The 12454-nt window shown below is 37.8% G+C and overlaps 1 protein-coding gene across 6 annotated transcripts in view; it reads left to right on the top strand.

Annotated features, from left to right (window-relative positions):
• Window positions 1–12454, top strand: part of PPP2R2C (protein phosphatase 2 regulatory subunit Bgamma) — a 190236-nt gene that overhangs the window by 86603 nt on the left and 91179 nt on the right. The window contains exon 1 of one of the 6 annotated variants that reach the window (XM_036382747.1): window positions 8259–8322. The exons of the other annotated variants lie outside the window; for them this stretch is intronic. Within the exon in view, the coding sequence (XP_036238640.1) occupies window positions 8274–8322 (49 nt within the window). The 5' untranslated portion in view covers window positions 8259–8273. Of the gene's footprint in view, window positions 1–8258; window positions 8323–12454 lie in introns of those variants that run through there. 6 annotated transcript variants of the gene reach the window in all.

Raw genomic sequence — 12454 nt, 5'->3', positions numbered from 1 at the left:
TCCAGGCATCAGTTCTGACTAATATGTACATGGCATCATATCTGTAAAACTTGCCCTTACACTGGAATAGATTGATACATTGAGGACAGAAGTTCAGAAGTCTCCTGAGTTGTTCTGTGGATTTTAATGAGGTGTACCTATGCTCACAGGTAGAATGAAGTAGGATGAGCCAGATAATTTCAGTGTAAATCTGTAAATCTAGCTTTTCTTCTGAATGTCAAGTGTTTACAGGACCTCTGTAACATTAGAAAGCACCTAAGGACCTCGGCTGCAACTCTTACTTAAAGAAAACAAGTCTCTTTTTCGGCTTTGGTTTCTTTGTACGATTCCAGTTCAAGGGTAATTGTAAGCCTCCAAATTCTTTCTTTTCATATTAGATTACATCCTTTAGGGTTAAAATAAGGGAAACCTTTCCAGCAGTTACTTTGGTCACCTGCTGTGCAAACTAATAATGCCATGCTAATCTCAAAAGGACTGTCAGTCACAGTCACATTTGAATTTCAGTGTTTCAGGAAGGAGACAATCAAGGGAGGGAAATTAGCTGAACTAGGGCTATGTTGTACTACTTGATTTTAAAATCTACAGTCAATCAAATACATGAATGGAAGGTGTGTTTTTAAGAAGGTACAGATTTGTTTACAGGATTTTTTGGTGAATTTTAATGATGCAATATTAATAAGGAGACTGTAGTATAGGCTCTTTTTTCTTTTAGCATGTACTCCAGTGAGAAATAAGTAATTTCATGTGGGGTGAGGATTTGAGAGGTTCAGCTTGTAAAAGAGGGTAATTGTGACTAAGTGCAGGTTAACACATGAGCTCTGGCATTTGTTTTCCTGTTGTTAGTGATGAAACACAGCGCAGTGTTCATAAGGAAGCTTAAATGTACTTTAGAGAAAGAATTTTCATATGCTAGGACAAAGAAAATTGTTCTTTTCAGGGATTTATAATCATTGTGGTATTTTCCACACTAAAAGAAAAGATGGGTTACAAGAAGTTGTCTAAAAGGATGAACACTGTAATTTGAAAAGAAAATAGGTTCTAGTGACTGTTCACCACCTGGATATTAATGTAGGCAATTACCAGGTCTTGCCTTTCAAGCATTATTATGTTAGAGCAAGAAAAAAGCCTATATTGTATTTTATATGACCTTTCTAATACTATATATACACATATAGATTTGTGTTATTTGTCTCTAATTCACCAAATGTTTCTTATGTGTGGCTCAAGGCATTTATTTATTGCAAGGCTTCAAGCTGTGGTAAGCAAGGTCATAGATTAAGAATTGATTTCCACAGTTGCTCTAGCATACAAACTAAATTTCTCTTGGTTGGTTATAAAAACTACAGCTGGGTATAAATTCAGCTTTTCAACACTGTCTTGAAAATTAATGTTAAAACAAATGAGAAAATACTCTGTATGTATTGCATGTTTCATTTAGACCTTCAGCTAAAACTTAAGGAAAACAAATTGATTTTTTGCTGCAGACTGTTAAGTAAAACTATGCCAATAATAAAGATGGTGGGTTCTTTATTTCACTTGTTTTTTCTTGTTATGACTTTATTTTTTAATTCAGATTTCCTGTACAGTTTCCATCAAATCATGTTTTGATCAATATCTTGAGTAGTGCTTTTTTTTACTATATGCTTCTAGAGCCATTGCTAATTGCCATAGGAATGTGTGTTTCAAAATTAAATATAGGTTATCTTGTTTGGAAACAGACACTCCTAGAAGAAATAGAAAAATCCTGCAGTTTTATTAGTATTGTCTCTAATGTGAAACACATGATTTTTTTTAACTGAAGACTGTATTTAGACTGAACTGAAAATTCACCTTATCAAGGAGATGTGTTCTGGGGGTGTTTTTATGGTTTTCTTTGTGGATTGTCATGTTGGGTTTTGCTTTTAAGGTGTGCTTTGTGTTGTGTTGGTAACAGTAGTAGAGCTTAACTGTATGCAGAAATCAATTTGTGTAAATGTCAAATCTGCTCTTTTGTGAATCTTTGCAGCAACACACAGATTTCTACTGACTACACAGTAAAACTCAAGTTGGAGAAATTGTCTTCTTAGACACATCTTTAAAGAAAATATTTCTGATATAATATCCTGCCCTCTGTTTTTGAATTAGTATGCCTAGAACAGAAACAATCTGCAGTTTGTTTCCAGATCACTGTCAACATCATCAGGTGGCTTTAAAAAATACTATCTTGGCCTCTGCTCTTTCTGCACGTGCCACAGCTACTGCTTCTGCTGTTAGCAGAGGAACAAAATTGCAAGATTATTTTTCTAAGATTGCAGAGGACATTGTGTTAGCTTGATGGGAATTGTTTTGCAGCGCACAGCCCTCACTTTACCTTATGGCAGTGGCCCGCAAGGGAGTGGTGTGGCAAAGGTTTTGTGGAATTCTTTTCTGCTTAAAAAATGGCTGAATTGCCAATGCTTTTGCACATTAGTGCATGAAGTAACTTTCTCACAGTGGTCACAGTATGCTTGTAAAGAAAAGCAGTTGGAACGTGGAATAATGTGTGATGGGAGCAGTAAAACACTTTGGTGAGTAAAATAGGTAAGGATTATATATATTATGAAATAAAAACTTTATTAAAGAAAACGTGTGTGGAAATGGAGTACCTCAGAAATCACTCCTCTTGCCAATTCAGATGGATATTTTTGAGGAATGAAGTTGTGAAATGAATCTGATCTTTAATGGTCTGTATCCCCTCCCTGAACTGTATTTTGCAGGATCTGAATAGTCAGATCTCCTTTCATGGCTGAGCCCAGCAAACTGCTTAGCACTTGAGCATATTTTGCAAAATTTTGAGTGGCAGCTTATTTTAATGTATTGAAAAGAGAGGATTTTGTCAGTTTTTAAAATATCCATGTCTATAACAAACTTCCTTTTGACTTCATTGAGATTTCCATATGGAGATACCTCAAAAAATGCAGCTTTGTGGTGAAATACAGTGAATCAATTCAACTCAGACTTTCTCAGAATAATAAAGTCTCACTGAAAGCCTTGTTAGGCAGAATTACGATTATCAAGTCTGGTAGTCAGGGAGGCTTGTTGTTAGTGTATTACTGCAGGACAACTCAAGCATGGTCATGCCTGACTGAATACAAGATTTATGCCCATTTCTAAATTGTAGATCTCTCTTTTTTTTTAAAAGAACACTGACATATGTATGAAGAATTTTGGACTGATTCATTAAGTTTGAATAAATTCCTACAACAAATGAGTGAAATGAAGAGAAAGGAAAAATAACTAGCTTAGCAGGACTCCTTGTGTGAGGTTGGCTTCCTGCAGAGACGCGGGCCTTATAAAGAGAGGTAACTGATAATTCATTCTAGATCCATTTGATGGTAAACTTTGAGAAGCATAACCTTTTCAGGAGCAGATATGGCACTATCCTCTGAGATTTATGGGCAGGAGTTGACGGTGTACATCTGAGGAATGTCTGTCTAGCAGCAGCCTAGGAGTTTGGCTTATGTAGGAATCCCTTGTGAAAAATTCTGTTTGAAAAAGTGCACCCACAGCATGTATTTGAGACTACTGGGGTCTTTGAGTCAGCAGAGAAGTGTGCTGCTGTAGTGACTTAGGAACCCAAAGATGGTCAGAGCACCTCTCCTGTGAGGAGAGGCTGAGAAAATTGAGATTGTGCAGCCTGGAAAAAAGAAGGCTCTGGAGTGACATCATTGTGTCCTTCCAGTATTTGAAGGGGGCTGCAAGGGAGCTGAAGAGGGTGTTCTGGCAAGCCTTTATATTGACAGGACAAGGGGTAATGGCCTTAAAATGAAAGAGGGAAGATTTAGGTTGAATAGTACGAAGAAATTATTCTCTGTGGGGGTGGTGAGACACTAAAACAGTGCCCCTAGAAGTTGTGGTTGCCTTATCCCTTGGAAGCATTCAAACACAGGGATAGGGCCCTGAGTGACCTGGTCTAGTAGAAGGTATCCCTGGCCGTGGCAAGTAGATGATTTTCAAGGTCGCTTCCAATCCATACCATTCAGAGATTCTGTGACTTGAGTCTTCCCTTTGCATTATAATTCTGGCATGTTTGTTATCTCAGCGCTTGATTTGAAATGTAGAAAACTGTGGTCTTTCTGACTTTAATCGGAGAATTGAATTTGTCAAGTTCCCTGAAGATTTAATGTGTGCAAATATAAATATTCTTATCATACTCTGATTTTTTCAACATATTCATATGTTGTTATCAAAATGTACATATACTCCAGTGGTAGTATTATGTTACATTAGTGGGGATTAATGCTGCAAAATCCAATATCTGCAGCCGGAGGGTGAACCACATCATTTCAGAAAGATCAAGGGACTGCAGTCATTTACATTTCATTGGGCTTTCTTGGATGCATATGCAATTTCTCTGCATCCCACTGTACAGCACTTGGAGCCAGGCTCTGGTCTGAAGGAGGTGACTAATGACAGTAATTATCTATTGCTTTCTTCTGCACATCTGCTTGGCAACATAACTCCTTGTCTTGGGTTAAAACAGCCTTAAAGCTTTTTTAACTATTCTGAGGGAAAAAAAAAAGTGTCATGCAAGGATTTATGCATTCCCCACTTCATGTTTCTGCCACCTGTGCCTTGCTCTGACATGGGTGGTTCTGTAAACCACACTGAGGTAGAAATTGTGCACAACTGGTCTTGCTGAGACTCTTCCTGAGCCTCCTTCTATGTTGAGTTCCCTCAGCACCAGAAATGTCTTCCCTAAGACTTAAGTAGACATGTTCATTGTTTTTTTTCCCCTCTCATGATAACATTTTCATCAAGGACCAGATGACAACACCAAGTGATGTTTGGCTCACATGTGGCTTTATTATGTTTTGATGGTGGGAAATGGGACATACTGTATGATCTTAGTAGGGAGAAGGATTTGAATGAGCAAGATGATCAAACAATGATCTACGTGACCAAAGGAGCTCTGTAATGTAGGTTTCAAATCCTATGTACTTAAAAAGTAGCAAACTTGTTGCTGCATTGTTCTAAAACAACTTTACTCATACCTCATTCTTCTCTGCTTCTCTGCTGTGGAATGTTTCCTTTATGGAAGGCCTGACTTAAAACATTTCAGGTTTTTCTCTCTGTTGTATAAGGGGTAAATGACCAAGCATGAAGCAATTCTTTACTAAGAATTCCACCTCTGTGGTTACTCCATTGCTGTGGTTACATTTCAGCAGCTCTAGATTCCAGTACTGTTGCATCCTTTTGCTTTCAGATTTTAATTAAAAGTTTTCATAGCCAGATAACAGAACAATAGGGGGTTTGGTATTGACTAACAGTGCCTCCCCCCACCACCCAAAGGTTCAGCTACGAGTGAAAGGCTATTAAAAGCAATATTGGTGCAGATGCCAAGTGGGAAGAGATAGCAAGCATGTAAGAAGGAACAATTAATTTGTTTCACAATGAAATGTGTATAAAATAATAAATTATTTAAAAACAGGGTTTTTTCTGCTAATCTTCTTTTAATCTTGGTTTTCCATAATAATAATAATAATAATAGTAATTTTGTCTCAGTGGAAACTTTGTTTTCAGTTACTGTGTTAGTAATCTTGCACTGAAATGCTTGTATTTTTCAGTGCTGATACTTAATTTTATTAATCAGTCCTTATGCCTTGACTGTCTTGGAATTTAGTCTTTTCTACACCTACAGGTTTTAATAAAGGCATGCAGACTTCATTTAATTAATCAGTATAAGGCAAAAATGGATAAGACACTTGATGGATATTTCATAAGGACACACATTTTTGTTTACAGACAAGTGAACACATTAGGTTGTGCAACAGCTGTATCTAAGTAGATGTAGAAGTAAGCATTTATGCTGGGCATAGATTATTTTTTTTTCCACATATGCAGGCATAAGGCTGAGGTAAAAATGTAATGTTTAGTTTCTAGACAATGCACAATGTCCTGTGGTCAGTTAGTTTATACAAACATGTTTCTGAATTACTGTGCGGGAGGACTGTAGCATTCATCATAAAAACCCAGATCTGAGCAGAATAAGATGACTTTTCCAAAAGCAAACTTGCAAGAAAATTTCTTACATTTGAAGGGCTTTGGTTGACTTTTTAAAATGATGGTTAATTGTTCATCTGACCTATTTGTCTAGAAAAAATAGTACTAAATCCTGTGACATTGACAGTAGAACTTTGATCATGGGAATCCAATATTCATTGCTTGGGGGCATTTGCTCTTATAAACAGGAACTGTGATTGTTAATGTTCTTCTGAGTATCCTAAATCAGCATTTGGAGCTGAATATTTCAGACGTAAATACACGGCCAGAGCTTGATACTATTACTGTTGTATTCCATTAATTTATTTAGTAAGTACTTTAATATTTTTAAAATAAGGGGTATGGATTTTTTTTTTCCAAATTTTTGCAATGGATACTTCACTGGCAATCAGCATGATGGTGGATCCTTTCTGAGTCTGTGCTCTTTGGCAAACTGCAGTAGCCCACCTTCTGAAGAGCACGCAGGTGGGTTTAGAAGAACACTTGAATTGCTGATTCAAGGTTAAGAAGAGGCACCAGCAGTGTTGGATGGCTGTGCTACAAATTTCCCTCCATTGGAATTCTGCTCAGTGTTTCACAATGCCATGCATGCTCTGTGACATGGCCTACACCTACACTGGCTCAAGCAGCAGAAAATCAACAAATATGTGCAGATGCTGAGAGAGATGCTTGAAGAAGCTGAAGAAACAGAGTTCTTCTGGTGTGAGACTTCTAGGTATGCTCTTCTTTTTATTAACAAAATATCATAGTGCTTGAACTATTGATTTTCATTTATCTGATGTCTGAATACAGATTTGTTTATAGTATTTCTTGTTTTCTTGTGATAGGAAGCTGAAGAAGGGAATTCATGTTGAATGCAGGGCACTTGATGTTAATAATTTTTTTTTTCCCCTTTTCCACACCTTCAATAAGACACAGTTGCATGGGACAGTTTGAATGCTTTCCTAGTGACATGGAAAAGCAAGAGAAGGCCACAGACTTGCAAATAAAAATTAGTTGTTATTTACTCATTCAAAACTGGCCAGGAAACAGCTAATACATTGCTCCATGACTGGCTCAGAGTTACTAATGATACCTGAACAGTTTTATGTATCACATCATTCATATACTTGATCATTGTTCTCTCATGTGTTTTCTGTTCTTAGCCTGTCTGAGTTCATTTGTGGCAGAGAACTCTTTTTGGATGCATTTCGGTTCCTGTTTTCTTTTGTTTTAAAGATAATCATACTGTAAATCTTACATGTAGATGAATGTTGGAGCTCATTCTTGCTTTGCTGTCTAGATCATGAGCATCTGACACACATGACAGTTCTCCACTTGCTGCAAACTAATCTAGTAACTCCATGCTGTTCTAATTGCTTTTTGTCTGTTTTTGCCTCTCAAAGGCACTAATGTGAGGATGTTTCCTGACTCCTTATTACTTATTTTAATTAATTGACAGTTATTTCTCTTTTATTCAGAAAGAGAAGGTGCTGGTAAAAACTAGCTACACAGGACAGTAATAGCAAAACAATCAGCTATTTGGGTTCAATTTAGGGGAAAGGAGTTTTGCTCCCTTATTGTCCTTCTCTTAAATAAAACATGAGGTGGGTTTATTCTTTTGTATACACCCATCGTTATACTTTCCTTCGTTATACTCATCTGTAAATCAAATCCATTGCTAAACTGTGATGCTCTCTCTCTGCCTATACTTAAAATAACCCTAGGAGTTTAAGAAGGTGAACCCACATGAACTGTGTGTTTTCAGTCTGTGTAGTTGTTTGCAAACTGCATGTAATTTGGTTTCACAGTACTCAGAGTGTGCCAGAGAAGAGCTAATCATGTGGATATTTAGTATATTTCTCCTAGTCCTGTCAGGCCATGTGGATGAGCATGAGTCTGTGCTGAGGCTTTCCACCTTAACAGAGTCCTGCAATTTAGACTGGGTGGAGAGTTTGATCTGTGAATCACCATTGAATTTCAAGGGAAAAAGAGCTCAGATACCCCCTGAAGAGACTGTATTGTTATTAGGAGCTGCAATGATGGATGTAGAACTTGCTGACACACAGTCTTGAAAAGTTGAATGTTTAAGGGAGAAATTAAAAGAAATTAAATTAATCTGTTTATACCAGAGGTAGCTCAATGGCTTTGTTTTTGTTTTTATTTAAAAGATATCACTTGCTGGCTGCAGAGTGGGTGGATTCAGCTTCCTTCTGGAGCCTGAGCATATCACTTGGGGAAGATCTTGCTTTCTGCTGCATCCTAAAGACAATATGGAAGGGGAGAGCATCTGTGAGGTTGATTCTGGAGATGGACTGGGAGGTAGGGATGCCTGTCACTTATTTTTGTGTTCCACCCAGATGGCTGGTTACAGGAATCCCTTATGACAATGGACCTTGGAATTTACAAAAAGCAAATGTGATAAAGGTGTCTACAGTTCATTGATTGTATTTTGTCACTTTACAAGGAGTGAATAAAGGTTTTTCAAAACAGCTGTGTCTTAGAGGAAGTGGTACATATAGACAATCCATGTTGTGAGAGTTGTTATTTAGTCTGAGATATCCCAGAGATAATACAAACCCTAAATACCTACAATAAAAGTAAAACCTTTTTCCTCTTTGTTTCTCCTTTTTTTGTGTGTCTCCTGCACTAACTGTATTGCATACACTGTTTTGTTTGTATTTTTTAACTGTACTACAGGAAACTGAATTACATGGTACTGAGTCTATCTTCTATACTAGTGACCCATGTGTAGATGTAGACTTTTCACTGACCTAAATAAAGAGTCTTTGTTCTTATTTAACTACGAGTTCTACAGGTGTCCTTTTGCAAATTAGCTCACTTCATTGCCGTGGTTTATAATTTTCATAGTAGGGTGACAAACTTTTCTGAGAGAGTAATATTGCATATTTCTGCAGGGGAAATATATTTGTGTATAATGCAGGGGATCTTTGACAATGTATTTGGATAAACTTGTCTGTTTTAAATTCCTGGTTTAACACAGCTTTTTTTGAGACTAACATCTTTAGTTTGAAAACATCTTTAGTTTGCAGAAAACCTTGAACTGCCTAGGTCAGCTCGCTACTGAGTTCAACTGCCTAGGTCAGTTGAACTCAGAAATCTAAATATTACAGGAAAGATTGAGGCTCTACATTAAAAAGTTGTAATAACATAAGACTCAGCATGCTGCACATCTGTCTAATTGTTTAGATCTTTTTCTGTAACTGAATTGTAATCATAGAGATTATTTTTTTTGTATGAGTGTACTGTGCTTATGCTAAGATGCCTTCTTTTGTGTTTAATAATTCTATAATTTTTTCCTGTGCCCTTGATGTATCAGCAGTACTGTTTAGTAGGAGGAGCAGTTTCCAGAGTGTTACCAGAGTTTCCTTCACACAAATGAGTTGCTTCCAGACACCCATCAGTTGGGCTGACATGCAGATATGTATTCCTAAATGTTTACTGTTTTTTTAATAAAGAAACTGGTGGTTCAAGTTAGTTTTAATATTTCTGATAATACTATTAAATAGTTATTTTGTCATAATAATAATTTTGTCATAATTAATTGTAATAAGAACAGTGGAAGTATTTAGACTCAAATGATGCCTTTCTGCTAGGCAAATGAAGGGTAACAGAATCTTGGCATTGTCTTTAACATTCTGAGCCATTTGTGTTGCCCTCTCCCAAGTTTTGGAGACAGCTGAGGCCATTGTTCTGCTGGTTACTCTTGAGCACTAGTTTAGGCCTTACCATTGTGTACTTCAGTCACTGGACCTCTGCTGCATCTTTCTCATGGGTTTCATGCCAATTTGAGCATGGAGGAATTGTTTCAGAGCTGAGGTCACTGACAGTTTTGTATTCCGGTCCTCCTCTCTTTTCCCAGACTCAAATTCCCTCTTTCCTTCCTAACTTGCCTGCCACTTTCTGCCCTTCTGAACAGAGCAGGGGGAATGAGTTACTGTCAGTCTGTAACATTTCATCTCTGCTGCTCCTTCTCCTTATGCTCTTCCCATGCTCCATCCATTATGAGGTCCCACTCAAGGAATACAGTCCCTCATGAGCTTTTCCAACACAGGTCCTTCTCCACTGCTTCAGAATGAATCCTTTCCATGGGGAGCAGTCCATCAGGAGTGTGCTGCTCCTACAGGCTACAGTTCTGGCCTGAAAATTGCTTCAGTGTGGGCTCCCTGCATGGGCCATGAGTCCTGTCAGGAGCCTGCTCCAGCCTGGCTCTCCGTGGGCTGCAGTTTCCTTTAGGGCATCTCCTCATGCTCTGGTTTGGTGTTCTCCATGTGCTTGCAGGGTGGATATTTGCTCCACTGTGGACTTCATCAGCTGCAGGAGAACAAGCTTCATTATCACAGTCTTCTCTATTGGCTGCAATGGAATTTCTGCTCTGGTGCCTGCAGAAACTTTGCCCCTTCCTTCTTCAGTGACCTTGGCATCTGCAGAGCTGGTTCTCTGATGTTTTCTCATTCTCTCTTCTCAGCTGCCAAACAGGTTTTTTACCCTTTCCTAAATATCTTCTCACAGAGTGCACTGGTGTCACTTGTGGGTTCAGCCTGGGACAGCAGTGGGTTTGTCCAACACAGGGCAGCTTCTGGTCTCTTCCCACAGAGCCCACCCCTGCCAAAACCTTGCCCTGAACACATACTCTTGCAGTAATTCCAGAGCAATATGCTTCTTTAAATGTATTCCTTATGGATTTGATGCAGTTCTTAGAGGGTATTGACATTAACTGACTACTTTGATGTGTTCCTAAAAGTGATCACTAAATTAGGCATTGTAAAATTATCTGTATTTAGAGGTGTTTCTTTAGAAACTTTTAATCCTTTTAGTCATGGAGTGATATGACCATTAATTAAAACTGAAGATCAAGCTCTGTTATTGCTCTGCTTCCATTACTTGATTTTTCAACATTTAATCCTATTTGTTTTGGCAAAGATTCTGCCACATATCGATGTGTATGTGGAATCAATACCATGGCACAAGTTTTAACTTGCTGTTGGAATTGTATTTTAATAAGAACCTGAAGATTTGCTGATGCACAAAAGATACTACAGGTAGGAGACTCGGGAGGGGTCAAGTAATTTCTGTGTTTCTATTGCGTTGTTGATATTATGCCAGATCTGATTTTGGCCTGGTGTTTTCACTTGTAGCTCTTGTTCAAGTAAAAAATCCTTCCTGCATGTTAGCAAGGCTGCAAGCCAGTTGCTATGGTATTCAGCATTCCTTTTTTATTTTTAACCAATCGGCTGGCTTTTGTAATGATTCAGCCCAGAATAAGAAATTGGTCACATAGGCTAGAGCTGTATCAAAAGAGCAGGTATTTTTGGCTTGAAGAATCTGAAGAGGTTGGGAGAACAGCAGAATTTGAGTTTCAAGAAAATATCACAATCTATGTTTATGATATATTTTGTGATGTATAACTAAATGCTTGCTATGGTTATAAAAGGCATTAGTTCTTTTCCAGGATGATGGTAAAAATTGAATGACTGCACTAATTTCCCTGTATTGTTTTATCATAATTTTTATAATTTCTCTATATTGTTTTATCACCCAAAGGTATCAGTAATTCATAGCTAAAAATCTATTAGTTTTTAAAATTCTGTATCCATGTTTGGTTGCTTTTCATTGTGTTCCTAAGTGGTAGTATGTTTCTGACAGGGTATTGTTTGCTCATAGAGAATTACCAGACTGCTGCTTGTCTGCTCAGTTTTAGTGTTGCTGTTTGGATAATCAGAAAATTCTGGACAACTGCTAGATAATCTATAAGGATCTTAAAGTTCTAATGATGCTGACATGTAGCTGGCAGTGCTACAAGGATAAAAGAAAGATAAGCTAGAGAGAGAGATATTCTGATAGTTGTACTATTGAAAAAAGGAAGGTGGACTTTTGCTGGTCTTCTGAAGGTTTTAAGCTTCTTGCCTTGAAGGTGAGGTAGTTCTCCTACCCACCCAGGCTGCTGTTGTATTAGCAGGACAAATAAAAGACAGAGCTTGTTTTATACAAAGCAATTTACTGCTGAACTCATGCCTATATCCAAATTGAAACTTTCAGATTTCATTTTAGAAATTAAATTTGTAAAAGACAGTGCTACATACTAAGTCCATCAAGGTGTAGTATGATGAGTATGTGGAAACATGTATTTGAACATGGAAATAACTAGACAGAGAAGGGATTTCTCCTAGGAATGATTTTTTCTCTGTGTGCTCTGTACAATAGAGGGGCACAGTCCCTGTGGATAGCAGGATATTCCAAAGAAGCCTTTGCCTTTTCCTCCCAGAAGTGTGATGAGAGCTTTTGTTTGCTCTCCCAGACCCTTACATGCTACCCCTTTAATTTCTGTGTGCAGGTAATAATGTCCCACTGTGGAGTAAAATGCTGGCAGTGAATAATGATATCTCTGCTCTTGCTGTGAACAAAACCACCTCCTAGTTATCAGGGGTTTGAA

The sequence above is a fragment of the Molothrus ater genome, chromosome 4, assembly GCF_012460135.2.
Source record: "Molothrus ater isolate BHLD 08-10-18 breed brown headed cowbird chromosome 4, BPBGC_Mater_1.1, whole genome shotgun sequence".
In the NCBI taxonomy this organism is placed as follows: Eukaryota; Metazoa; Chordata; class Aves; order Passeriformes; family Icteridae; genus Molothrus; species Molothrus ater.
The sequence above is the reverse complement of the archived record's forward strand: the minus strand, read 5'-3'. Positions and strand labels throughout refer to the sequence as shown.